Genomic DNA, 25,667 nt, shown 5'->3' with positions numbered 1-25,667 from the left:
TCCACCATTTGTTTTTGTGGGGCAAATTGTTTGGCACAAACAAATTATGCTTTATATATAAAATCTTCATAAAAACATTACTTTTCTGCTACAATAACCTGCAAGTATTCTATAAGAAAATTATCATATAAATTTTTCTGTTATCCAATTTTATATGCTTAACAAGACTTTGCCTGAATATATTATGTTTCTTACTAATCAGCAAATATTGGATTTGTAAAGTATTTCTCATTCAATTAATATTATGCATAGTATAAGCGATAAATATTGGGGGGGGGGATTGGGGGGGGGCATAAAAATGTAAATGATCTGCTTAAAATAATAATAAGGACTTCTGTGCTAAAGAGTTTTTTAACTGGCAGGTGCCAAATGCAAATATATACACAGTATTGCTAAGTTATCTTTAACTAAATCTGTAACAATTTCAATAATAAACTAAATCTGTAACCATTAAAATGGGAGCTCTGCTTATTAAAGCTATACATAACATGGTATTGTCATGTAGAATAGTGACAAAACTGTCATACAATATATCTACCTAAAAAAATCTCAGCACTATTTAAAAGGAAATTCTCAATGAAGTATCGAAATTTCTTGGACAAGAGAAAAAAATTACATTAACCATCCCTATTAATAAAAGCAAGTATTAAGCAAATTTTTACACATATTGTACTCTTGCGTCTAGTGCAGATCAAGATCGGCTGGCACATCTATGCCATCTTGATCATGGTCTGCACTCAGTAAATATTTTGAAATTTTCCCTATAAACGATAAATGCTTTTGTCCAGGTTGGAACATGGATAAGTGCATATAAGATGTAAGGGAGAAGTAAAACAAGGGTGCAAAATATATTGTCACCTTAGTGCAGTTAAGGTGTCAACTCATTTTAAATTGCCAAGGAAGTTAACCCGTTACTGCACTAAGGGGATGATATATCTATAAATAATTATACAAGAGTGCTTGAATTTCATGATCAATATAATAATAATCAAGACTATTAGAGAAATAAGTTAGAAAATAAAATATGAATTGATAAAAACATGACTTTGGGTGAAAGATGAAAGATACTTATGAAGTGAATTGTGAAAGATTCTAAAAAGATAGCCATTTGTGACATTTTAAGAAAAAACCATAAATCTACAAAAAAGAAATCATACAAGTATCTAAAACACCAATCATCATTTAACTAAATGCCTTTCATTAATGAAATAACTTTTTTCACAGCATTCAACATATAAATTAATATACAATAATAAACTAGCTTATACCATTCATAATGCATAGAACTGACTTATTTTCAGCAGTTTTCATATTTTTTTGTCTTTTAAATGTATTTATTTACTCACCTTTAACATGTTTTTTTAATGTAACATCATGTATCATCTAGTCTTATAAGTAGATCAATTAAGTGAAAGCAAAAAACTACCTATTTGAGAGTAAAATTTGTGGTCCTGTCTTATAACTGGTTTGTCCTATAGGTGAGTACGTCCTACAGCTGAGTAAGTACAGAACTGCACAATTGGACTACATTGAAAGTTGTTGACATAGAACACTCTTAAATATATCTTTCTCTGACTAGAGTTATTACAACTGTAACAAAATAACTAACAAGAGCTGACAATGTTGACAACAGAAACAAGATACAACAGTTCATTTTACATATATAAATCCAAAAGGGGGTATAGGAGGTTATAACCTACTCCCTGGCATACTAGTATATATATTACCCTTTGTCAAAATTTTGTAACCCGGCGGGACACTTTGGTAAAGAATCATGGATCTGCACCTGTTTGATGTAACCTTAAAACACTGTGGTTACTAAAAGTTATTTCCATATGTTACAAACACACTCAAAGCTTCTGCTGAAGTGTTTTTTGCCAACTACAGTAACAGTTTGTTTTCATTTACAACATGAATAAAACAAGAGGATTTATTTTTTTCAATGTAGAGAGTTTTATATCTCATATTTCAAGCTGATCAATAAATCATAGAAAATTCAAACATTATCTTACAACATTTGTAAGTCCTACATGTGACTTTATTATAAAAATCCCAATACATTGTCATTATAGGAATTACTTTTCAAGCTTAAAAGGTACTCAAGTTATTTTTATAATGCAGTTAAAGGTTACCGAAAATAGTGTGTGCTCCAAATAAGTTAAAAATCTGGAAAACTTGCTGGAACCACAAGAACCAGGCCAGGTCAGCCTGCTAACAAAGGCTCTGTATTAATGACTAACTTAAAATTTTCATCTTGATATTCAAAAATTGATAATGGACAATCCCAAAAATTGTAGCTGGACAAGGCTATTAAGGAATTTAAGCAGGTTAGGGTTCTAAAAAAAAGTTTAGTAAAAACAGAAATTTCCAGTCACCTCCTAAGCACTTAGCATTAAATAAAACAGAAATGTCTCTCTTTTTCTCATTTACCCTTATGGCACAATATCTATTAGGTCTTCTGCATCAAGATTTATTACCACAAGTTAAAGATGGAACATTTTAGGATCTTAATTCTTGACTATGGCAATAGACTTACTCCAAAATTAAGAATATTTGGTTTTTTCCCAGTTGATCTGGGGGTACAAACCAACTTTTACAGTTACAGCTTCGAAATTAAGCGCAACAGGTTGACTATTTTATTGTGACCTATAGTGCATCGTGAAGCTATAACGGTAAAAGTTTGTTTGTACCTGAGGATTAGCATGGAAAAAACCCACATTTGTCGAGTTCCGGATAACATCTATAATATCTAAACATACAGAAATCACATACATAATAAAAATTCTGGTTAACATAATTCTAACAAATTTTAAAGCTGTCTACAAAGTAAATGCAAGTAACATACTTTGGTCTATAGACTCTTTATACATTAAAGCTATCAGTAAAAGTGTCTTTTTTCTCCTAAAATTTTAACATTCTTAAACAAGACAATGTCTAAAAACTACAGCTAACATTTGCTACAGACAATACACAAACAACATTCTGGTCCCTGATTTATCATTATATTATTAAGGCATTTTATTTACAGCTTTACTATCACCCTTTAATTTTCAATGATTCTCTCTTACTATAATAAAGGTGCTTGACTGAATGAAACTTATCTATATCACCTTAGTAAATTATTTGACACTATATAAATTATTAACAAACAAAAAACTCTATTTTAAGTGTGCTTTATCATTTGATGCATACACATGTTTATACAAAACAAGTACCTTAAAGATGTACAAACACATCTTTTGAACACAGTTTTTCAAAACTGACCAATGAAAATTAAGAACACTTTAAAGCTGCATTCCTCCAGATGAGTCAAAATATTTAAATAAGAAAAATGTACTAAGATTGCAAGAAAAGTATAAAGATTTAAGTAATAATTTACAAATTTTGTGCTATAAATGACTGATTTTGTAGTAGTCATGATATTTACTGCCCTATTTCTGTCTGACTTACACAGTATGGGCTATTTTTGCATATATTGACCTCTTTTTTAGCAATTTACATGGATTGTAAGCGCCAATTTGAAATGTCTAAATAACTTCCTTTTTTCATTTCACATTATTTTACTTTTAAATATATTTTTAAAAATTTTCTCGTAAATTAGCATGAATCTGCTTAAGTTGCTGCCAATCAAAATAGATCTTTTTTATGAAAACTATATACCTTGTCTCAAATACCTGTCACTCTCATAAATATTAGCCAGTATCAGTACAAAGTAACTTCCTTAACAAAAAGACCTTCACATAGTCAAATGAAACGAAGCTTTTTTTCAAATGAAAAAAAAAAAAATTCTTAATTTTAATGAAATTTTTCAGATGGTAATGATTTATTTTATTAATTTGATTTTTTAAAAAAGTTCAGGTTCTTTTTACTTAAAAGAATGTATGTTAACAATATTGCAAAATGCCAGTTCTTCTCTATTTAGTAGTTTCCAGTATAATTCTAAAATTCCCTCCTGTCTGACACAATTGACATAACATAAGTTCCCGATGCCACCAAAATGGTGGTGGTACCAAAACAATAAATATATGGCCTGTTTATAGATTTATCAAGAATTTCATAAAAAAAATGTCAATACGAGATAAATCTATGCCAGAAAAGATCAGGGGAACATGACCCATTAAATTGTTTGATTAAACTATATCTTTTTATAGACCTCATTATATTATTATATCTAAATGTCAATAAAAAATGTCATGGTTAAACAAGATTTTTTAAAAATAATTAACTCCAACACAATTATATCAAGAAGTCCTTAAAAATGTTAAGATAAAACTAGATTTTGACATAAGACTAGCATCACAGCTTTCTATCACATGTTAGTATACACAAATCTTACCTAATATATAGAGAAAATTGCATGAGCATGTTATTCTGATAGGTTGTATTACTCAAGCTGATTATGTAAACTTGTTATCCCACAAGGCCCGCAGTACATATGTTGTGACGGCAACAACTTTACACAATCAATGAGAGAGATACAGTCTAAGAGAATAGCATTTAACAATTCATTTATTATATTTAGGGCATGAGGTAAAGCGGATGTAAGACACAAAGGACTTACAACTGTTTCCCAACATGTCCTCTACAATCACCTCAGAAAAATGTGCAAAAAAATCTGATTAATACAAAAGGAATATTTTTTCCCTTATAAACAGGTAATGCACCTGGTTATTGATATGTTGCTATGAAAGGCATACGAGTACACATTTTTGACGTCAAAACATGAAATACCAAAAATCCATCTTCTACAGTTGAAAAGTAACTGTAAATTTCTATCAGATAACTTGAAGCTATATACATGTGTACAAAATAAAAAAAACTACATCTGGGACTTCTATGTGTTGGTAAATTACAACTCAACAAACAATCTATATCGGAGACAATGATCTTCTTTCATTTTGCGGTATTTCTGGATGCCAAAAGTCTACAATGAGGATGAGTCTCAGTTCTGTACCATCATGCCACACTTCATGTTCGAACGAGTCGTCAATGATAATAAACTTCCCTTCTTTCCAAGTTCTACAGAAAAAACAGAAAAGGTTTGTTTGTTACAAATAATCGCATAATGATCTTACATCACATGCTGGTACAGAAAGGAATATAAGGTTTGAGGTAACTGTTTAATACAGCTACCAGGCTCTACAATACAGCTACCAGGCTCTACAATACAGCTACCAGGCTCTACAATACAGCTACCAGGCTCTACAATACAGCTACCAGGCTCTACAAAGTGACCACTAATCACTAAACAGAGAAAGACATTCCCGGCTATACATACAGTCAATTTCCTTGTGTATTACATATCAAATAATGGTCTGGAAAGAGTAACAGAATCTTGTTTATTTTCACTAGGCACTTTTTTTTCTCAAAGTACTGTTTGATTCAACAAGACTGTTCATCGCAGAAGGACGATATTCAAAACATGCGACAAATCTTACACATAAAGGGGTGTATGATGACCTTGTCTTTCACAAGTGTAAACACAAGAAAATCTAGTCCCATATAAATACCAGAAATATTGATTAATAGTTAAGTTAAGAGAATCTGATGATGGTAATTTTATAGCTTTACCTTATCTCATCACCAACCCTAATCCTTGGTCCTTCCGGAATTTTAAGACCAAGGTGGGCCCGTAACCTGCAATTTGTGGGTCCTGTATGGGGCCAGACATGAACCCCAGGATGCATCACCGAGAATTTGACCTGACCCCTTGTACAGCCCTTCGCTTCAGGAATCTGATCTATTAAGGCACAAGTTTTAGGAGCTCTCTTGCAATTATTTTCATCTTTATTGCCTGAAATAAAATAAAAATTCTCTGATTGTGAATGCTAGATATATGACGGAGATATTTTCAAAAAAAATTTACTTTCATCTGCACCAGATATGGTTAGTTCACTAAAGATAGCAACATGTTTCCTTACAATCTCTAACATGCCAATGAGTGGCTTTTTTCAGGCACTCTCATGCTTTGTTTTATTGTCCAGTTTCTCTTGACTTTATGCTGATATCAACACAATTTTGGTCATATCTGGACAGTTTACCTAACTAGCTTTCCTGGATAACTAACCAGCAATTACCAATTTCTCTGCCAGGTACTGTCTACTAATCCAACATGAATTCTGAATCAGCAGTGAGATATAAATGACCTTAAGACTCAATGTCAAATATCAATTGTCACACAGAAATTTCACCTCTCCAGAAGATCGTATAAGTGACCCCTGGATTGCAAATCAGATGCCTTCTCTATTGAGCTGAGCCGGTACATCCCACAAAATGCACAATAACCACCTTAGATCTAATAATTAATCTTATTTAAGGCATCAACAAGCACACCAGCTACCTGTTTCACTTAAAGACAGGCACCTCTGTTAACCTTGACCAGACTGTATATAGTTTGCTGCAAAATGTTGATATTTTTTCATATGAAAATCTCTTTTAACTCACAAAAGACATTTTGTCACCTTAGTGCAAAAACTGGTTAACTCCTATTAAATTGAGAAGGACTTAACCTGTTACTGCACTAAAGTGATGACATTCAGATTGATAGTCAGATTGTGTTCTAAATAACCAGTAAAATCATGGTGAAAATTTCACTCCTTTTTTTCTACAATAAGCCAGTAAGGCAGCCTGACCGCTGACACATTATCAAAGTGAGTAATAATTGGTATACTAAAACCAGATAAACAAAGAATTAAATCTACAATACTCCAATATTCCTAGTTTTCCTATAAAATGCATTACCTCCCCTGGTCAACATTTGTAGGTCATTCCCAATATATTATACACATACTACATGTATTAGATAATAATCTAACAATCATGTAAGCTAATAATAAATATTGAATTATGACCCTAAAATGGCAGCCTACTTGTCAAGGGAGCTAAATATTGTAAAACATCAGGAACTATCTGTACCTCGTTGATATAGTGTAAACTGTTTCCAGTCACCAGTTTCCCTGAGATTTTCCTCCTCTGGAATAAAAGCACCAGTTTTCTGATCTAGTTGAGCCAAACCTTCATCTCGAATTATCTTCCAGTTATTTTCTAACATCTGAAATTGTATTTCTTCATAACAGGCAGAGTAGTTTTAAATCTCAATACTGAATGTATTCAATATAGGAACATCTTATGATCTATTCCACAAGAAAGTTTGAGATTCTTACAATACATGTACCTTTTTCAGCTTTTAGCATCAGCACTAGCATTGTGTGTTTGTTTGTTTGTTTAGGTTTGGTCTTAAAACAAACCAACACTTTAAAGGTCATATGGCAACTTTCCAGCTTTACTGGCTGAGGAAGGCCGCCATGAATTATTTCAGGCAAAAGGTGGTACCTGAGCAGAACCATCAGTGTTGTGTGAGCTAGCTGGATGCATAGATCCCTGACCTATCTAATTCTAAATATCAGATTAGTGGATACAATAAGTATTTCACCACAACATATTTGTAAACAAAAGAGCACATGTCAATTTTTGTGGTTAAGTCTTTTGTTATTTAAATAAAAGGTCAGAGTAGGGATCTATCAATTGTTTCCTCACATGAAAGAATCTAAAGGTCATGGCAGGTTTAAGCTCTCATTGGTATGATGAGGTATGGTTTTTGACTTGATAGACTAAAAAGTAAATACCAATGGCCAGGGATGTCCAAGCATTGGGTTTTATGCCAATCATTAGATTAATGTTTTCATGCAAAGATTATTTGTCTGGAGTGTTACTTTTTATTACTTATTATCAAAATATATGTTTATTAAGTTTAACATGTTTAAGAAGTAAAATTTGTTTATTTTCAAATGTGAGAGTTTGAATTTGCAAGTTAAAATTGCAGAATGACATCATAAGCATGTGACTAAGAAATTTTTCAGCCAGGGCTTCTTTCACCATATAACAAGGGCTTTATAAAGGTTCCTCCAAAATTTGAAGAAAACCCGTTCTCTGTTCCAAATGGCCGATTCCACAATCAAAAATATTTCTGATTGACGTTACAAAGCAATATTTCAACCAAAATTTCAAAGACAAGTGGCATCTTTAAATACACTAAAATATTCCAAGTTATTTACAGTCTCATGAAATCAGTATTAATTAAATATTTTATGTTAAAGCATCTTAAGTAAATGTTTGATTTTCATCCAGTACAGAACAACTGTCATTGTAAATTAACTTACACAAATAGTATCAATAGTTTTTCAATTCTTTCACAATGTCAAGAAAAATCACAGTTTGTCTAGAATCAAAAAGCACAGGCCTCAATGTAAGGGAAAAGGCCCTGTTTTCAGAAATGGTGAAAATAGTTAATAATTTAGTCAGATATGCAAGAAATCCATTTTGTATATCAAGAAGAAAAGCTTACTGTGAGATATCTTTTGTATGTTGTCTGTTCTGGTGTCCACCATGGACGTCCAGTAATTTTAGTATTGGCATTATAAAGGGACCTTTGGTACTCTGATAAAAATAGGCCAATATCAGCTCCCCTCCTGTAAGTCTCCCTAGCCTGTAACAAAGATACAAGTAAACTTTCTTTTCGTAAATAACACTAAAATATAAAAGTAGAAATATTATATATAATACAGAGTATAGCTAAAAAGGGACTTGAACAAGGGATTAAAGAATCCTTCTTCTTGGCTCAATCAATTGAGTTACAAAAACACTTACAAATTCTCTCCTATTAGTTTTACATTGTGGAATTCATCTACTAACAAGAAATGCATTTTTTAATTTCATATGAGCTATATACATGTATAGTAGAGTGCATATTTAGGTGCCACATGTTAAAGAATGAGAAATTCTACAGCTATATGTAACCCATAGAGTACATGTCTTAAGCTGTCCTCAATTAGCCATCTGAATGCATACAAATGTAAGCAATTAGTTTTTACCATTATATACACATACACTTCAGAATGTTGAAGTTGAAGGAACTTGCATAAAAACTTTGACACATCCTGACTTTGACTCAGAATCAGTCTCAAACTAATGACAAATTTCATGGTGTTCATTTTTACAAGTGAATTCCAAACAGCGTAACATTAGGAAAGGACAATAACTAAACCAGCTTACTGTAAAGTAAACATATCCCGTTGATTATCATGTGACACAAGGTCTCTTAAGTTCTTAAGCAAAACTACATCAGACCGTTTGTTTTCAAATACAACTACGGCAATTTAAATGATAACAATAAGAGCAGATTTTCACACATTTGAAGGCATATAAAGTCTGCAAGAACACAAAACTAGATAATTAACACCTGTCATACAAGTTGATCAGCAATCATCTTTGCGGCCAGGATATGTGTGAAAAATTTCTCGAGGTCAAAGGTGTCACATTACTCGATGGACTTCGATTTATAATATTTACGGTAAAATAATCTTGAATTATTCTTCAAGGACCACATAAAAACTTCAACACATTGAAAAACTTAGCACATCAAACTTCAACTCATATAATAATAGGTTTTCATAAAGAATATATAGGGGGAAAAAATCAGGATTTTCATTTTACTTCAACACATCGAGAAAATTGACTTATCAAAGTTATAACAGTAGTACTGTATTGATATACAACAATAATCTTAATGCACAACCTCACTGGGCACATGAACATGATTCCTCATATGACATCAGTAATGGTTAGTTCAAAGAAGCGGACTCAAATACGGACCAACATGTATATCCAAATATGGTTCCATATGTCATTAATTACCTTGTCAGTTTGGTTCACACGAAGATATGCATCACCAAGATGATAGAAGAAGCGGCCATCTTGAGTTCCCTCTTCTTTTGTGTCAATTCCATTCTGGAGCATGGGGATTGCCTCTTTGTAATTCAGATCTGTAGTTTTTAAGATAAAGCCCAAGTGGACCAGGCCGAAACCATCGCCAGGTGATTTTTGTAAAATCTATGAAGTATATACAAAATGGATACATATGAAAACATTTCTGAATCTCACTGTTTATGGATAAATTATGAGGAATGGGAAGGTTAACTGTTTTAAAGTTAAAATGCCTCTAGATGAGTAAATAATTTAATCTTCAACTTTCAGAAAAATATTTTTACATTGCACATACTTTAACACTTTCCTGGTAAATTTTTTTAATGGACTTATCAAGGTTCCATTTTCAGAATTTTCCATCATCAATATAGTCGATATCAAGATGAAAATTTATGATTAGTCAGCCAAAAGTATAGCGTTATGGTCAGACCGCATTGTTGTACAGGCTTGCTTGGTCCTATACCGACGACAAAGGCTAATCACTTTAGGTTCCACCCAGGTAAAGGGTTACAAAATTTACAATTATTAACCCATTACTTCATGAGCATTTTGTGAAAAATTACTGTCTTCATTGAAAAGCCTCCTGTTACAAGTTCAAATCACTATGAAACTATTGCTATTGCTATTCATATACTATGAAACTATAAAAAAGGCTTCAATACTGATCAAACTTGGCACAAATGTTGACTGGACCATAGCCTTTGTAACAGCATATTCAATCTTTAATTTCCTGTTAGCATGACAAAGAGGAGACATCTCAAAATTGCCAAAAATCACTATTTTGCAATGTTTTTCCATCATAACGGATTTCAAAGGTCTGCAACTTCTCAATGGATTGAGATAGAGTCAATGGCTTTTCAGCATTGGTTATAAATTATCTTAAGGTCAACCTTGGCACATTTTTAGCCTTTCACAAGTCAAAAATTTTCTTGGAAAAGATGGAGGTCTACTGACCCCCCTCTATCCCCTAGCAGAAGGGGGCACATCCCTCCCTCTGGCACCCCCTTGATGATATTTGATAGGGTAAAGCGCTGAAATTAATTACTTTTTTTAACACTGTTCCTCAAACGGAAACAAGTGTTTGGGGTCTAAATAGGGTAATTTTTTCACTATTTGAGACCATTCACAAATGTACAAATTTTTACTGCTTCTTTACTGTTTTTCTAAGTTACTAAACTTCCTGCAATTCTCTTCATATATACTATGAAAATACCCACTTGGTATAGAAATAAAAAAAACTTCTCCTAAATCAGAAACTTACACCTGTAAACACTTTTCTTGCCTCTTCAATATTACCAATCATCATATAGCTGACACCGAGCTTTTTCCGGTACTCCATATTGTCCGGAAACTTCTGGATCAAAAACTGCCATGTCTTTGCTTCCTTATGACTCCACCCTGTGAAAAAGGAAATTTTGTATTCTTTTTCTTTATTTATTTTTCTATTTTACAGTTATAATTCAATAAATGTATAATAAAACTTAATAATTCAATATTATCGTTAATCCATCATGATTATTGCCAGAAAAACAAGAGCACCGCTTGGCAGAGCATTATATGCCCGAAAGTGTTTTTTTTTTTTTTAGTAAAGATGAAGCATTTGTAAGACATGGGACTAAAATATAGTATTAACCTCCTTCAAATAACAATCCTCCTTTGAAGTTTCAATATTGTGGTCCAAATGGAACTTTAAGTTATGTCCTAGAAACTGTTTTCAATTCTAAGGTAAAAGTGACCTTGACCTTTGACCTTGTGACCCCAAAATCATTAGGGGTCTTTTACCCAATATGGACAATCATACTATGAAGTTTAAACACTGTAGGCCAAATGATACTTAAGTTATATTCCGAAAACTGTTTTCAGTTTTAAGGTAATAGTGACCTTGACCTTGTGACCCCAAAATCAATAGGGGTCTTCTACCTAATATGGACAATCATCACATGAAGTTTGAATATTGTGGGCTAAATGGAACTTAAGTTATGCTCAAGAAACTGTTTTCAATTTCTAAGTAATAGTGACCTTGACCTTTGACCTTGTGACCCCAAAATCAATAGGGGTCTTCTACCCAATATGGACAATCATCCTATGAAGTTTGAACACTGTGGGCCAAATAGAACTTAAGTTATGCTCCGGAAACTGTTTTCAGTTCTAAGGTAAGAGTGACCTTGACCTTTGACCTTGTGACCCCAAAATCAATAGGGGTCTTCTACCCAATATCGTCAATCATCCTATGAAGTTTGAACACTGTGTGCCAAATGGAACTTAAGTTATGCTCCAGAAACTGTTTTCAGTTTTAAGTCATAGTGACCTTGACCTTTGACCCCAAAATCTAAAGGGGTCTTCTACCAAATATGGACAATCATCCTATGAAGTTTGAACACTGTAGGACAAATGGAACTTAAGTCATGCTCCGGAAACTGTTTTCAGTTTTAAGGTCATAGTGACCTTGACCTTTGACCTTGTGACCCCAAAATCAATAGGGGTCTTCTATCAAATATGGACAATCATCCTATGAAGTTTGAACACTGTGGGCCAAATAGAACTTAAGTTATGCTCCGGAAACCAAATTGCTAACGGACGGACGGACGGACGGACAGACGCCAGGGGGTATTACATAATATGTCCGAAATTTTTTCGGGCATATAAAAAGTCACATATTATAAGGCAAACGAAAATGATGAAAACAACAAAAATTTATCATCTGGCATGCCATTTATAGAACGACATAATCCAATTGACATTAAATAAAGTTGATAAAGCCTGTAATATATAGAGGATATTGAATAATTGAGTGTAAGTTCAATACTGAATCTATAAAACTAGTTGACTAAAGTTCAATTATTTTTCATTGAGGTGCTTATAGTTAGGAAATAGATATCAATTCTGAGTGCATTGTTGTAGAATAATGCACGGTTTGAGTTCAAATGCGTAGTAATATAATCACGAAGGCCGATAGGCCTGAGTGATTAATGACAAAGCATTTGAACGAAAAACGTGCATTATTATACAATAATGTACGAAGAATTGATATCTATTTCCATTCTAATACGTCAATGAAAAATATAATTTTTATTATAACGTTGGACTTTATGTTTGGTGGTTGAATTTGTTTTCGCCTCAGAGTTTCCAATAGAAACGTTCTTTAGAGGCCGTTCCAGTGGGTTGAAAAAAACTGTTAAATCTACCGTTTGTAGAAACATTTTGAAAATAACGAATTTTGAAAACGTTGATACAACTTTGTTTGTTTATTTATTTCAGTTTATAATTTTCCAAGCGAAATACAAATTATTAAAAGTGAAATAAATGTATAACTAAACTCGTTTGCGACATTAAATAGCGAACTTGATTTGATTGTTTTGCACGTGCTGTTTGGCGCTACATTGTGACGTCACGTAAACAACACTTTAAACGTCTGTACAGCGTTAACGACTGAATTAAAGATATTGGTGTTCGGATTAATTTTCTTAGTTAGACCATTTTCTTTCATTCTAGATAGTTTTCACAACAAAATTCGAAAAAAATTGTTTTAATTTATCAGATTTTTTAAACAAAATGGCGCCTTCAATGTGAAAATACACAGGGAGATAATAAGAACGGCGAGTGCACTGTTGTAGAATAATGCACGCTTCCGGCCTTCTTTGTCTATATAGAAAAAATTCCGATAGTGTTAGAATGTAACATTTAGCATGTCTTTCGGCTTTGTTTGTATAATGCAAATAACTCATGTCAACATATATGCAAGGCTGTGCAATACCATAGTAGTATTATATACATAGTCACAAAAGCAGCAAGGACTTAAGATGCATCATGATTGTGTTAGATTGAAATAATCAATGTCACTTGATAATTACAGATATAATTGTACAAACCTCTGAAAGCTTGTCTCTGGGCAAGTTTTGTAGCTATTTGCATTAACAACTTCTCAGGTGTGTCAGATACTCTGAATAAGAAAACACCATATGAGCCACGTCAAGATAAAACCAACATAGTGCGTTTGCTACCAGCATGGATCCGGACCAGCCTGCGCATCCCCGCAGTCTGATCAGGATCCATGCTGTTCTCCACTTGTTATCGAGTTGGTATCCTGATCAGACTGCGCGGATGCGCAGGCTGGTCTGGATCCATGCTGGTCGCAAACGCAGTATGTTGGTTTTGTCATGACGCGGCTCATATATGTGTCAGTTAATGATTAATTACAGTAACATATTTGAAATTATTTGGCCAAAAAATATTTTTGCTGCCTCATCTTGCCACCAATGCCAGTTAATGGGTAGTGTGTGTAGGTATATATATGGCAGGAAGGCAGGTACCTAAAATGAGGTTTTTTCCCTTATTTTTTTTTCAACTTGTAATGTTTTAAATAATATTAGATTTTTTTATAAATTGTCAATCCAAAGCAAAGAAAAACAAGTACTTTTTGGGCTACACACGAAGCAAGTTGAAAATTGCAATTTTTTACTAATTGAAGGGCAGTAACTTTACAAGTACTGAATAAATGCACAAGCAAATATCAGGTGCTCAACTTCACATGCTGACCAATATTCCTGTACAGTTTTTTGACTGTAGCTCAAGCATTTTATGAGCTACATGTAACACAACATTGGAATGCACACTCACATGAGCATATCTAAATGCATCCCCTACTAGAATGGGGGCTTAGCTAGAGATTTCAAGGAGTCATTGACAATATTAAAAGCATTTACCTGCTTACAATACAATAACACACTCAACTTAATATCAAGTGATCTTAAAGGGCATAAAGAATAATCTTATGAAATATATTTATAAAATTTATCAATAGTAAAATAATGTTGTTTCTCTAATCTAATGGAAGGGCTGAAACATGAAATGTGTGTTATTTAACACAGATGAATGGTTGAAACAGAATAACTGTCCCAGAAACAAAAAATTATGCTGATATTTTAAGTAGGGTTTTAACCATCTAGCACCGACTTTGTGCCCAAGCTGTTAGCTCTGAAGACAATAAACCACCATATTTCTTTCATACCAGCATTTTGGAAGATGCATTCCTTTATAAAATTTAAACAATAATATTTGCAGGAGATACATAGCTTTTTACACTTTTATAATTACAGTCTATAAAATATATCAGATATAACAATTTGAACATAAGTGCATAATAAACATTGCTAAACATAAAAACATGTATTTTGTTATTGTAACAGGTGTGTATCCACAATTGAGTTATCATAATAGTAAATACACATTGTTAAAAAATTCTCATAAAATACAATATTTACAGCTGTTGACAAGAACACTAGTTCATGTAAAATTAACACTAGCTGTATGGTGATAGGATTGTGTGTTACATTATATTATACCATATTTATTGTATTCACTACTCCTGCCATTATTATGGCTAAAGCAAGCTCCCAACAATCCCCTTCTATCAAGTGGAATGCTTATTTAAATTTTGGGAAAAAATTTCCATTCCATTCTCAAGTTTCAGTCATCATCCCTGGCAAACATTGTATTAAAACATTGTCTCATAATCCAGTAAAAGAGCCATTCATATCTAAGTCTACATACAATATCTGCATGTCATATAAAATCAAAAGTAATGCTCATAATCAATCTAAAACTTCTTCAGCTCTTGGTCTTTTATAATAACCCCAGATACCAGCCAATGAATTTTCAAACTACACATAGTTTTTTTATTTTTCTTTCTTATAACGCACTGAACATATCTAAATAAGTTAACATGACACCTCTTTTAAAGATACAAGTGGTGGTGGTGTTTGTTGTTTTCACTCCAGATCATGGCAGTAAGCCACATTGAATTTGCCAGAGTACAGTTCAGCAACTGCAAGTACGAAATCTCTTATTTATATCCCTCAAGGCAAAAAACCCATTTAAACAGGTAACCATGGCACCCCTAGAGTAAAGCATATAAAATATCTCCTTTATTTACCTTAAGGCAGTATCCATGAGTTTTATAGCTTCTTCCAGCAGGCTATTACTTCTCTTTCTTTCTGCTAATTTATCTGTAGCTAAACCTTTCCCCCATAATGCTCTAGGGCTGTTAGGATGACTCTGTAAAATCTTGTCAAACTTTTGAATGGCACCTTCCACATCTCCCTAAAATAAGAGTACAAATTCTCTCACAGCCCTTAAATATACCTCATGGGGGACTTGGGCACTCGTGTTGGAAAATTTTGTGTTGTTTTGAAAAAAAGAGGGCTATTTGTGTGCCAACAACAATACTCATTATGCTCCATAAATAAATCATACTAGTTAACAGATATGAAAGACACAAAAAATTATAATGTAGTTTAAGTGATTTCTGAATAGAGCTGCCATTGACAATGTCAAGGGTTCCCCCACACTCCTCACCATGTTGGATATATTTCCATCCAGCCATTGTAAGATTCTGAATAACTTTAAATTCATCGGAATAACTTAAAACCTGAACTCGTTGAATTTGTGTCATGGATTGGTCCTGCTTTGAATCTGGAATAGTCCATATGATGATTGAAGGGATTCCAATAACGAAAATTGATCTATCAACAGTATAGAGCCCGGTCATACTGTACAGTACCAGTATATAAGCTGGCCTTGCTCCATATTAAAATAACTGTTGGCAAGATTTTATCACTTTCTGTACCAGCAGGTTAAGGGTTTAAGCTTTATAACATTAAAAGTTAATCAATATAAAATAAAACCATAACATCATAGTAACTAACAGTTGGTGTGTTAATATAAAACTTGAGTATATACATGTAGATATAGCTTAAATATCAATTAAATCTCTAATTTACTGTATATGATTAAAAAACAAAAAGTTCTACAATATCTATGTAAATATTGCCAATATATAGGCCTTACATCCATATCAAACTGTTGACTAGTTTACATTATACCCATTATATCCAGTTATCTAATTACATGTATCGTACCTCCAACTTTGTTAAACATCAGACCTGAACGCTCAATGCAAAATATGGATCATTTTTCCCCAAACAAAGACAGATTCTTACTTCAGACAGGAAATCAACAAAATGAGAAAACTGCTAAAAAATGAGCACCTGTCATCTAATGCAAAAGTAAAACTCATTATTATAGATTAACCATTTTGGTTTAAAGGATACTGTACATGTAGTCTGTATCAAGAAGCTGTTTGATTCAAAACATCATGGTTATATCTTAATATTCATATTCACAGAATCCATCAAATGTCAGAGTTAGCATAATAAGCAGACAATCCTACACCTATTTTATGCTCCTCCAATTAATTTTTGAGGAGCATAAAATAACGATTATAACCTAAGAAATAGTTTGACTGACCTCTTCTAGTAGTTTGTCGGCTGCATCAAGTTTACTTCTGACCTTATAGTCTGCTTTACTTGTTATATCATTCTTCGCATAATCTTTTCTCTTGTTTTTCTTCTTTTCTGTTTTATTTTCATCTTTGGGTTCTTTTATTTGATCACTCTCAGATTCCCTGTTAGCGCCCTGATCACTTTCGTTTTCGTTATTTTCACTAGATGAATCATCCTCATTATTGCTTTTGGAATCTGGAACATCTTTGGGATCTTCTGTTGTTTGTCTCAATTCTTCTGCTTTTAAAATGGATTCCAGTGGGTTTGATCCCATTTTAGTTAATTTGACTGAAAAAAAAAGAATCATTACAGTTTTGAATCATGAAAACAAAAAAACAAAACAAAAAAAAATTGTTACTAATATACGCGTATAGTGCAATTTTTAATGCACTCTAGAAAAAGCATTGCTCAATACCAGGAAACACAATGATGTTGAGATACCATTAATATGAAGCAGCCTGCAACCGTTGTTCTGTTTACTACATGTAAAAGAAGGGGCAACCAAATGACTTTTATGATGTAACATTTCAAAATTGAGGGGGAAAAAATAAGATTGACAATATCTTTTGTACCTTTTTAATGAAAAATACACAACAACACAGCCTTGTAAAATAACTTCTTTGCTGAATGTTGTCTGACATATATATAAAAAAAAATATATATGCGATTTATAATGTTAATGCATTCTATTTTATTTTAATTTTTTCAATAAATTGAAGATATGTGACAAAAAATATGTTGTCCACTTAATAAATGCTTTCTACAGAAAACTATAGATAATACATGTATATCCACAGTCCATTCTATCTATCTTACAATAATGTCAAACCCCTCTTGTGTTTTCTATCTGTGACAACACTACCATATTACATTATAAACTATTAGAAAGTAATTTTACCAAAATAAAGTTGAACATCTTCAAATGTCAAGATAACAGCTGCTGTTGCTATGACAACACTCAGACCAATGAAAAACAAGTAAGTCCCAGAACCAGATGATATATTTCCAGTAGTATTGACAACTTTTTTATTCCTCATACTTTCTTTTCCATTTTTGGAACTACCTTTCTGTTTGCTAGGCATGTCTGAAAAAGGAAACAGATATAATAATAATAATAATAATCATACATGGTGTGATGTCACTTTCTGATCTGATGCTATTATATGATAATATATGCTGGGTGTTTTTCACTGGTAGGTAAATGGCCCCTTCACTAAAGTTTTGGATAAGATAAGAGATTAATTTTGCAAAAGGGCAAGAAAAACTCAATGTAAATTGAAATTTAGGGGTAAACTACATGTTTTAACAAATTATCCTGGGAGAAGACTTCCATAGATTACAATGAGTGATGATACGGTTCTTTTGCACTGCACATATACTCAATGAAATCTATGTACATGTACCTTACCTACTAAGTTTCTTGTTGAGATATCTTATAGATTCAGAGTTATGTCCCAGACAATGATCAAAGTGTAAAATGAACACAGGGCAATAACTGCAATATTATGCAAGGTAGAGTTACAGTTCTTTTACACTGCACATCTATCCAATTAGATCTATCTTATCCACAAAGTTTCTTGTTGATATCTCTTAAAGTTTCAGTCATGTCCGGGACTAGCTGATCTTAAATGATTATGATAGTAATTTTAGTATATCAATGTAAGATATTTATACACGGAAAGTCAGAGCGGGCCAAAGCCCTGCAAGGGCTGTAGCGCACTTAGATAACATGTATGACACATATCAATTCACATACAGTAAAGTTCCGCTATTAAGACCACTTGTGGGTCTAGCAAAAAGTGGTCTTATTATCGAGTCGGTCTCTTTATTGAGACCCTAGATTATAGCACACCAGTAAGGCACATATACCTTCAGTATCAGTGGTTAATACATAGGAATGATAGGCAGACATGTTTGTCACTGTTTCAAACTGTTTTACTGGCAGATAAATGACACATTGTATAAACAACTAATTAAAGGTATTTGATGTATTTTAATTTTACATAAACACCATTAAAACAACGTAACTGGTACATTATTTAAAATGGTAAATATACATTTTATACATGTGAAAGTCAGAAGTGATCGTATGCAGAAGTTAGGAGTATTTTGGAAAAGAAAAATAAATTCCCTTCTGTCATTCTCTTTCCTACACAAACATATACATCTGACTATTCATTTAAGACAAGTTCTACAGAATCATATAATGTTCGGGTAAACTCGATAATGTACATCAATTACAGAATTTTCCGAGTGTCATTGTCTCAGTACAGGAAGTTATACATGTACCAATCCGAAATACGTAAACAATAACAAATTGCTGTTACTCCAGTTATCTATCAATTTGCACCTGTGCCGATTCAATACATCAAATAGCTCCCTTTGATTTTCCAATAATTTAATCCACATTAAACGAATAATCGATAGCAATTAAATTGTAAGTGTGCAAATTGTCAAAATTGTTATTCACACATTCTCTTCCGGGTGTCGTAAACCGTTCACAGCTAATGCCGTAAAATATAACGGTCGGTGTTTATCACTGGACACGTGGTCGCATTTACGGGACATTAATCAACAATATTTAACCTGTCGGTTCTTTTGAAAGTGGTCGTAATACGGAATAGCGGACCAGTCGTATAATCGGACCTTCCGACCATTGAAATATGTAGAGAAAAAATTGGTTCTTTCAAAAACTGCCCATATTATCGGATTGGTCGTATTTTCGGACCGGTCGTTAAGCGGAACTTTACTGTATAATCAAATTAAAAATAAATGAAAATTAAAAAAAATATATCCATCCTATACCTTATGAGCTGCGAAAAAAATCCTTAGTTAACTGGGCACTGCGATTTGAAATCCTTTTGAGCTATATATAGATATCAGAGCGCTTTTAATAAGCATCTACATATTTCAGACTATTGCTAGCAGACGCTTGCTAAATAACAAATGATGTACAAAATCAGAAAATAAACATTAATTTCATTGATAAGAACTACAGTTATGATTATAAATATAGAAAGTTACTTTAACATATCCTTTTTGATAAATTAGCACATTAAAAAATGATGTTAAAACAACAACTGGATTAGAGATTACATTGCATGCGCAGTGGTAGTCCTTCATTGAAAGACATCGCATTTTCTTTTTTTTTACAGTTTGACGTTTATCGGAAAATGCGAAGTCTTTCCATAACTGGCTAATTTCCCATAGCACAAATCGACACGCTTTTGAGTCGATTTGAATTTACCGGTAAATCACAACTTAAATGCTGTTTATCACAAAAAGCAATTGATTGCATACAAGACGGAAGCATATTTTCCCAAAAACTGTAAAAATATGCAATAATTACTCACGATAAGTAGTTTATTTATCCATATTTTTAAGAAGACACATGAAAGACATTTTGCGGTGACCCCCATATTGGAAATTCCCAGTCATGCTGTGACGTCACTCAAAAAACTATAGTACGAAATTAGCTTGAACGAAAAAAATTTCCGTTGTGAATTTAGACGCTGACAGGTGCGCGCAGTAAAAATTTCGTCTAAAAAATATGGTTCCAGTAATCACCGCATTGTGTAGTACACACCAATGTGGAGGCTATTTACACGATTTTTACACGGGATATGTTTTTAATTGTTTAAAATTTGAATAAGTTGATTTTGAGAAGGAAAATACACATTTGTGATAGGATTATGATTATTTGTAACATTTTACATGGGAACTTTGAATGATTGTGCATGTTTATTGTTTTTCATTTTGCTATGGACTTTTAAATAGATATCTTTAGACGTTAAAGTGGATTTGACCCATGTAAAAAATAGCTTCAAATCTGCGGTTACGTCTAAATATTTGGACTTGCACAGCGTTCCCCCCTATACGTTTGGAGATTTTCAGGATATTCAGAGCGCTCCTATGATAGTTGAACACTACCAATTTATTCGTTTTGTTTACAGTACAAAATACCTGCATTAACTGGTTTACATGTACACTAAACATGTTATACTCTAACTCTGTATTATCGGCGCAACTCTATTATCGACGTACTCTCAGTATTTTGTCATGTGCGGTCATGTATACATTGAAATTGAAAATCTTTGACCTCATTCAATAAAAAATGTAATGATTAGTTGAATTTGTACTGCTTTACACAGAATATTGATTATTAAATTCATTAATGAAATTCAATGCAGACACATAGGAAAAGTTAAGTACGCCGATAATACGGAGTCCCATGCTATGCTAAAATCATAATTCATAAGAGCTTTCCTAGCACCTATTTTCATATTGTACTATAAAACTGTCACGTTCATAAAGTAGCACCAAACTAAAACAAACATTTACATAAGAAAAAACAGAATTATACGGACAGTTTATTTTGCATCAAAATGAAGTACCCCATAATTACTTTTAATATTATTAGTATTACCCCACCCACCAACCAAAACCTGTAATACATGCCGAGAAGAATATTATTTTACAAAATGCAAACAAACTCAACATTGACATTGCGATATTTACCTTCTGATATCTTTGAATTGTTACTTATTTGCAATTTTATTTCAGCGATTTTAAAAATGTTAGATTTTATGCAGTCATGCAGCTCTACAAAATCTGTTATTTTCAATTTCGATTTTTTGACAGCAAACAGGAAGTGTAATTGCAACTTATTGCGCATGCGCATCTACAACTCAGGTAACGCAACACTATTATAGTTGGCTAATAGGGTACGATACCACTAATAAACATATAAGGTGTTCAAACCATTTCGTTTGAATGCATTTTGGTCACAGACACTTGGGGTTTGGAGCTCAAAACGCTTTTAAAATCCAAATAAAATGCATATTTGTCAATCCCAGCACATGTACTGATCATATATATCAAAAAAACTTAATATAAGCCGTTTTGAAAAAAATTCATATTTCAACATCTATAATAGTATTATCAGAGACATAGATAACAGAGATAAGCAGCTCCTATATACTCCATTGAAACTGGAACATACGAGTACATCCCAGATTGAAATATCACTCATTCCTATCATAAAGTGAAAAATTAGGCATTTTGTAGCAAGTAAAACTTAATGGATGTACATTTGATCATTTAATATTATATACCATTTGAAAGGTAAATCTTTTATCTATTAATTGCTGCATGTTAAAATATTGGTAACTTTCCATGCCTTTAACTTAGAAAAACATAGCAGAACATACCCACTGAGCCAGTTTTTTCGTCAAATGAATAGTTTTGTAACAAAAATTAATTGGTAGTCCTCTTTAAAAAATGATGTATCATTTATTTAAATGGGAACTGTAAATATTTTTACCTGCAGCCATAGACAAATGCATAAGCTTTCAGAAAATGTATTATTTTCCTGATTTTGATATTTGGTTAATAAGTTTTACTTGCTACAAGTTTTAAGTTAAGCAGGAACGCGTGATATTTTGACTGGTTAGGAAGTTGCCTATCTCTGTTATCTATGTCTCTGGTATTATTATAGATGTTGAAATATGAAATTTTTTCAAAACGGCTTATATTAAGTTTTTATATATATATATATGATCAGTACATGTGCTGGGATTGACAAATATGCATTTTATTTGGATTTTAAAAGCGTTTTGAGCTCCAAACCCCAAGTGTCTGTGATTTTGGTGTGTTTTGATTCTTTTATAAAATGATATAATTATTATTTTGTGTTTGTTTGAATACTGGACTTAGGCATGGGATGGGTGCATTCAAGTATACATGCAGGCCTCTATCATTACTTAAAGTAGTTGAGCTTGTTTATATAATGTTTCGTTTGTAGTAGGCAACTGCCGAATTCACAAGAAGCTTCTCAAAACTTAATTTTTCAAAAATTCATAAAAGCTTAATTATGAACATGTTATAAATGATATTTTCTTGCATGTATACCTGACTGAAAATATCTGTAGTGAGATCAGATCAGAATTACATGGGACGCTTAGAACTTTAGTCTGGGATAACCGTGTGCAATGCGAGAAAGGAAACATTAGAAAAATATTATAAAGCTGCTCGTGTTGTTACTGCAAGTCTTACTATCAGCACTGCAAAATATATTTATGGAATATATTCAGAATCACTCAACTCCTTTAAAACAAACAAATGTGAAATTCCTGTCAGTCGATCCTGTCTTTTTTCATTTACGGTGGGCAATTCTTTGCTGTATAAGAAACAACTTCAGTAACCTTAATGATATCATAATATGATAATCACATTATTTCCAGGCCATCTTGTACATGTGGAGCGCACATTGAAAATTAAGAACACTTTTTTTTAATGCAAATTATACAGTGAGCAAAGACGTACCTTGTTTTTAAATACATGACGTTTTCACCCTCTGAGTGTACGAACACTTTTGTTGGAAATAGAAAGGCGTTTTGAACTCGAAAATGAAATTCTTTTTATAATTGTACAGACATTTGTAAAATCTAGCAAGAGATTTTATTGAATAAAATCAAAGCATTTTGCCGCTGAAACAGTAATTTAAGATTAAATAGACAGCTAGGCATTTGTGCGATGAATATCTTCGTATTTATTTATTTAGCAGTTTTTGTAACTATTACAATAGTTTTATTTATATTTCATTCAATTTCTTATTCCTTTGATTTTCTAAAAAAATTGTTAATTAGAACACTTAATTCAAAAGCCTTTGTATGTACACTTGTTTATGTATGTAAAATTGTGAAAATATATATTGTGTCACTGTGTATATTTATACAATAAAATATTATTAAACTAATTGGATCAGAATATTTGGCCCGAAGGTATCCGTCCATAATTTAAAATTCTGAACCGCAGACACATACTTATTCGGATATTTTTTCCTGCATATTTTACACAAAGCTATATCAAATATGTAATATAAATCGCTGATATTTTACCATACTTGAAATCGTTAACATCATTAAGTTAATGTAATGCTAATTAAGTTTTAATTAACTAAGTCTAAAAAGCGCTAAATGACGTCATTTTTAAATTTAGTGCACGCAACTTATCTGGCACCAATTTGCCAGATGAGCTTTCTAGCCAAATCTAACGGAAACCCCAGTCTGATATGAAAGAATGATATTTCCGTTAGTTTTACTAATACGAAAGGTGGGTTGTCAGATCAGTCGCGTACTTCAAAATAACCTCATTTCAGTGCTTTATACGATATTTATATATAATAGGTTGAGCGTTGGACTGTGAAACGGGAGACCCGGGCTCGATTCCCGGATGGCGCAGGTCACTTTGGTTGTGATTGATCATGAAATCTTTTCTATGGTTATTCGCACTGTACCTCTGCCCTGGCATGTACAGAAGCTTCAGTTCCTTGCGAAAGTGAAGGGGACTATAGTACTGGAAAACTGCTTGACAGCCTGTCCAGGAACGTTGCGGTGGCTGAACTGACCTCTGGTAAATTAAATGTGGCTTACTGTCGTGATCTGGAGAGAAAACTACCAACAACACCACCACCGCGCCTATACGCGGGTTGATCGAGAATTACCCGGATTTTGTTTATAATTTTGATAAATTTCGTGTTGTCTTCATTCGAAAAGTTAAATGTTTCATACTATTTGATTGCAAAACATTTTTGAAATAATGCATTTGGCCACCGTGAATAACCATAGAAATGCCACAGCGGCGCAGCTCAAAGAACGCGACGTCCGATACACACAAAAATGGATCGTGTCCAAAATTTGCCTGGAACTTGTTTTAAAACCCTAAGAAAATCGTGTAAAAGGTCACGGCATTTGAACATTGGAAAGTTTTAACGGTTTGAAGTTGCAGCGTATGTTTAATCGAAAACGTCGTCATTAAAGCCTCCGGAAAAAACAAAAACATCCTCCAGAAACATAAACTATAACAAAAGAAACCCGACACAAATATCTTGTTTGTTTTTTGTTTGTTTAATGTACTTTTTGTGGGGGGAGGGACCGTGCGTGCGTGTGATTATTTCAGAAAGTTGGATAAATCTTAAAGATAATACATGTCGTCACAGGTGCTCGTCCAGCCTTGGTGCCCATATAAAAAAAATGAAGTTTAAAAAAAAAAATGAAAAAAAAAAAATTTTGAAAAAAAAAAAAAAAAAAAAAAAAAAACAACATCAAAATAACTATTTTATGTTGAGTGTAAGAAAAAAAAATTTGAATTTTTTCCCCCTATATACCATTACTCATAGTAATGGTATATAGGAAAAAAAAAAATTTTCAAATTTTTTTTTCTTACACTCAACCCAAAATAGTTATTTTGATTTTTTTTTTTTTTTCAATTTTTTTTTTTTTTTTTTTAATTTTTTTTTTTTTTCAATTTTTTTTTTAAACTTCATTTTTTTTATATGGGCACCAAGACTGGACGAGCACCTGTGCATGTCGTTGGCAGGATAGCAGAATGCGCATGACGCTTTAACGTTCTCCGTCGCAGTGGCGCATCTAAGACAAGACATGTGTGCGTGTTTTTTTTTTCGAGATTTTTTTTTCTTTGAGCAATTGCAATTGATAAATTGCAAATATCTAAGACTTGTTTTAACTATTTAATTTATTTATCCAAATTTATTCACATAATGAT

At 32.6% G+C, this 25,667-nt stretch overlaps 1 protein-coding gene across 1 annotated transcript; it reads right to left on the bottom strand.

Moving 5' to 3' along the window:
* Window positions 1-281: 281 nt before the first annotated feature.
* On the bottom strand, window positions 282-21,798 carry LOC132728057 (aspartyl/asparaginyl beta-hydroxylase-like). The gene is made up of 11 exons (XM_060713665.1): window positions 21,621-21,798; window positions 18,001-18,186; window positions 17,068-17,390; window positions 15,695-15,861; window positions 13,632-13,702; window positions 11,024-11,160; window positions 9,694-9,888; window positions 8,345-8,485; window positions 6,916-7,051; window positions 5,572-5,794; window positions 282-5,019 (listed from the first exon to the last, which is right to left on the bottom strand). Exons 1-11 carry the CDS (start codon window positions 21,781-21,783, stop codon window positions 4,869-4,871), a joined length of 1,893 nt encoding a protein of 630 aa, XP_060569648.1. The 5' UTR covers window positions 21,784-21,798; the 3' UTR covers window positions 282-4,868.
* Window positions 21,799-25,667: the final 3,869 nt, after the last annotated feature.

The sequence above is a fragment of the Ruditapes philippinarum genome, unplaced genomic scaffold, assembly GCF_026571515.1.
Source record: "Ruditapes philippinarum isolate M1 unplaced genomic scaffold, ASM2657151v2 ctg1280_1_1_1_1, whole genome shotgun sequence".
Taxonomy (NCBI): Eukaryota; Metazoa; Mollusca; class Bivalvia; order Venerida; family Veneridae; genus Ruditapes; species Ruditapes philippinarum.
The sequence above is the reverse complement of the archived record's forward strand: the minus strand, read 5'-3'. Positions and strand labels throughout refer to the sequence as shown.

Coding starts and splice junctions, on each gene's coding strand:
- LOC132728057 (XM_060713665.1), bottom strand. CDS start 21,783: ATGCGCATGCGCAATAAGTTGCAATTACACTTCCTGTTTGCTGTCAAA. Junction 18,187..21,620: donor CAATTCAAAGATATCAGAAG/GTAAATATCGCA, acceptor TTCCTTTTTCAG/ACATGCCTAGCAAACAGAAA. Junction 17,391..18,000: donor AGATGTTCAACTTTATTTTG/GTAAAATTACTT, acceptor TTTTTTTTTCAG/TCAAATTAACTAAAATGGGA.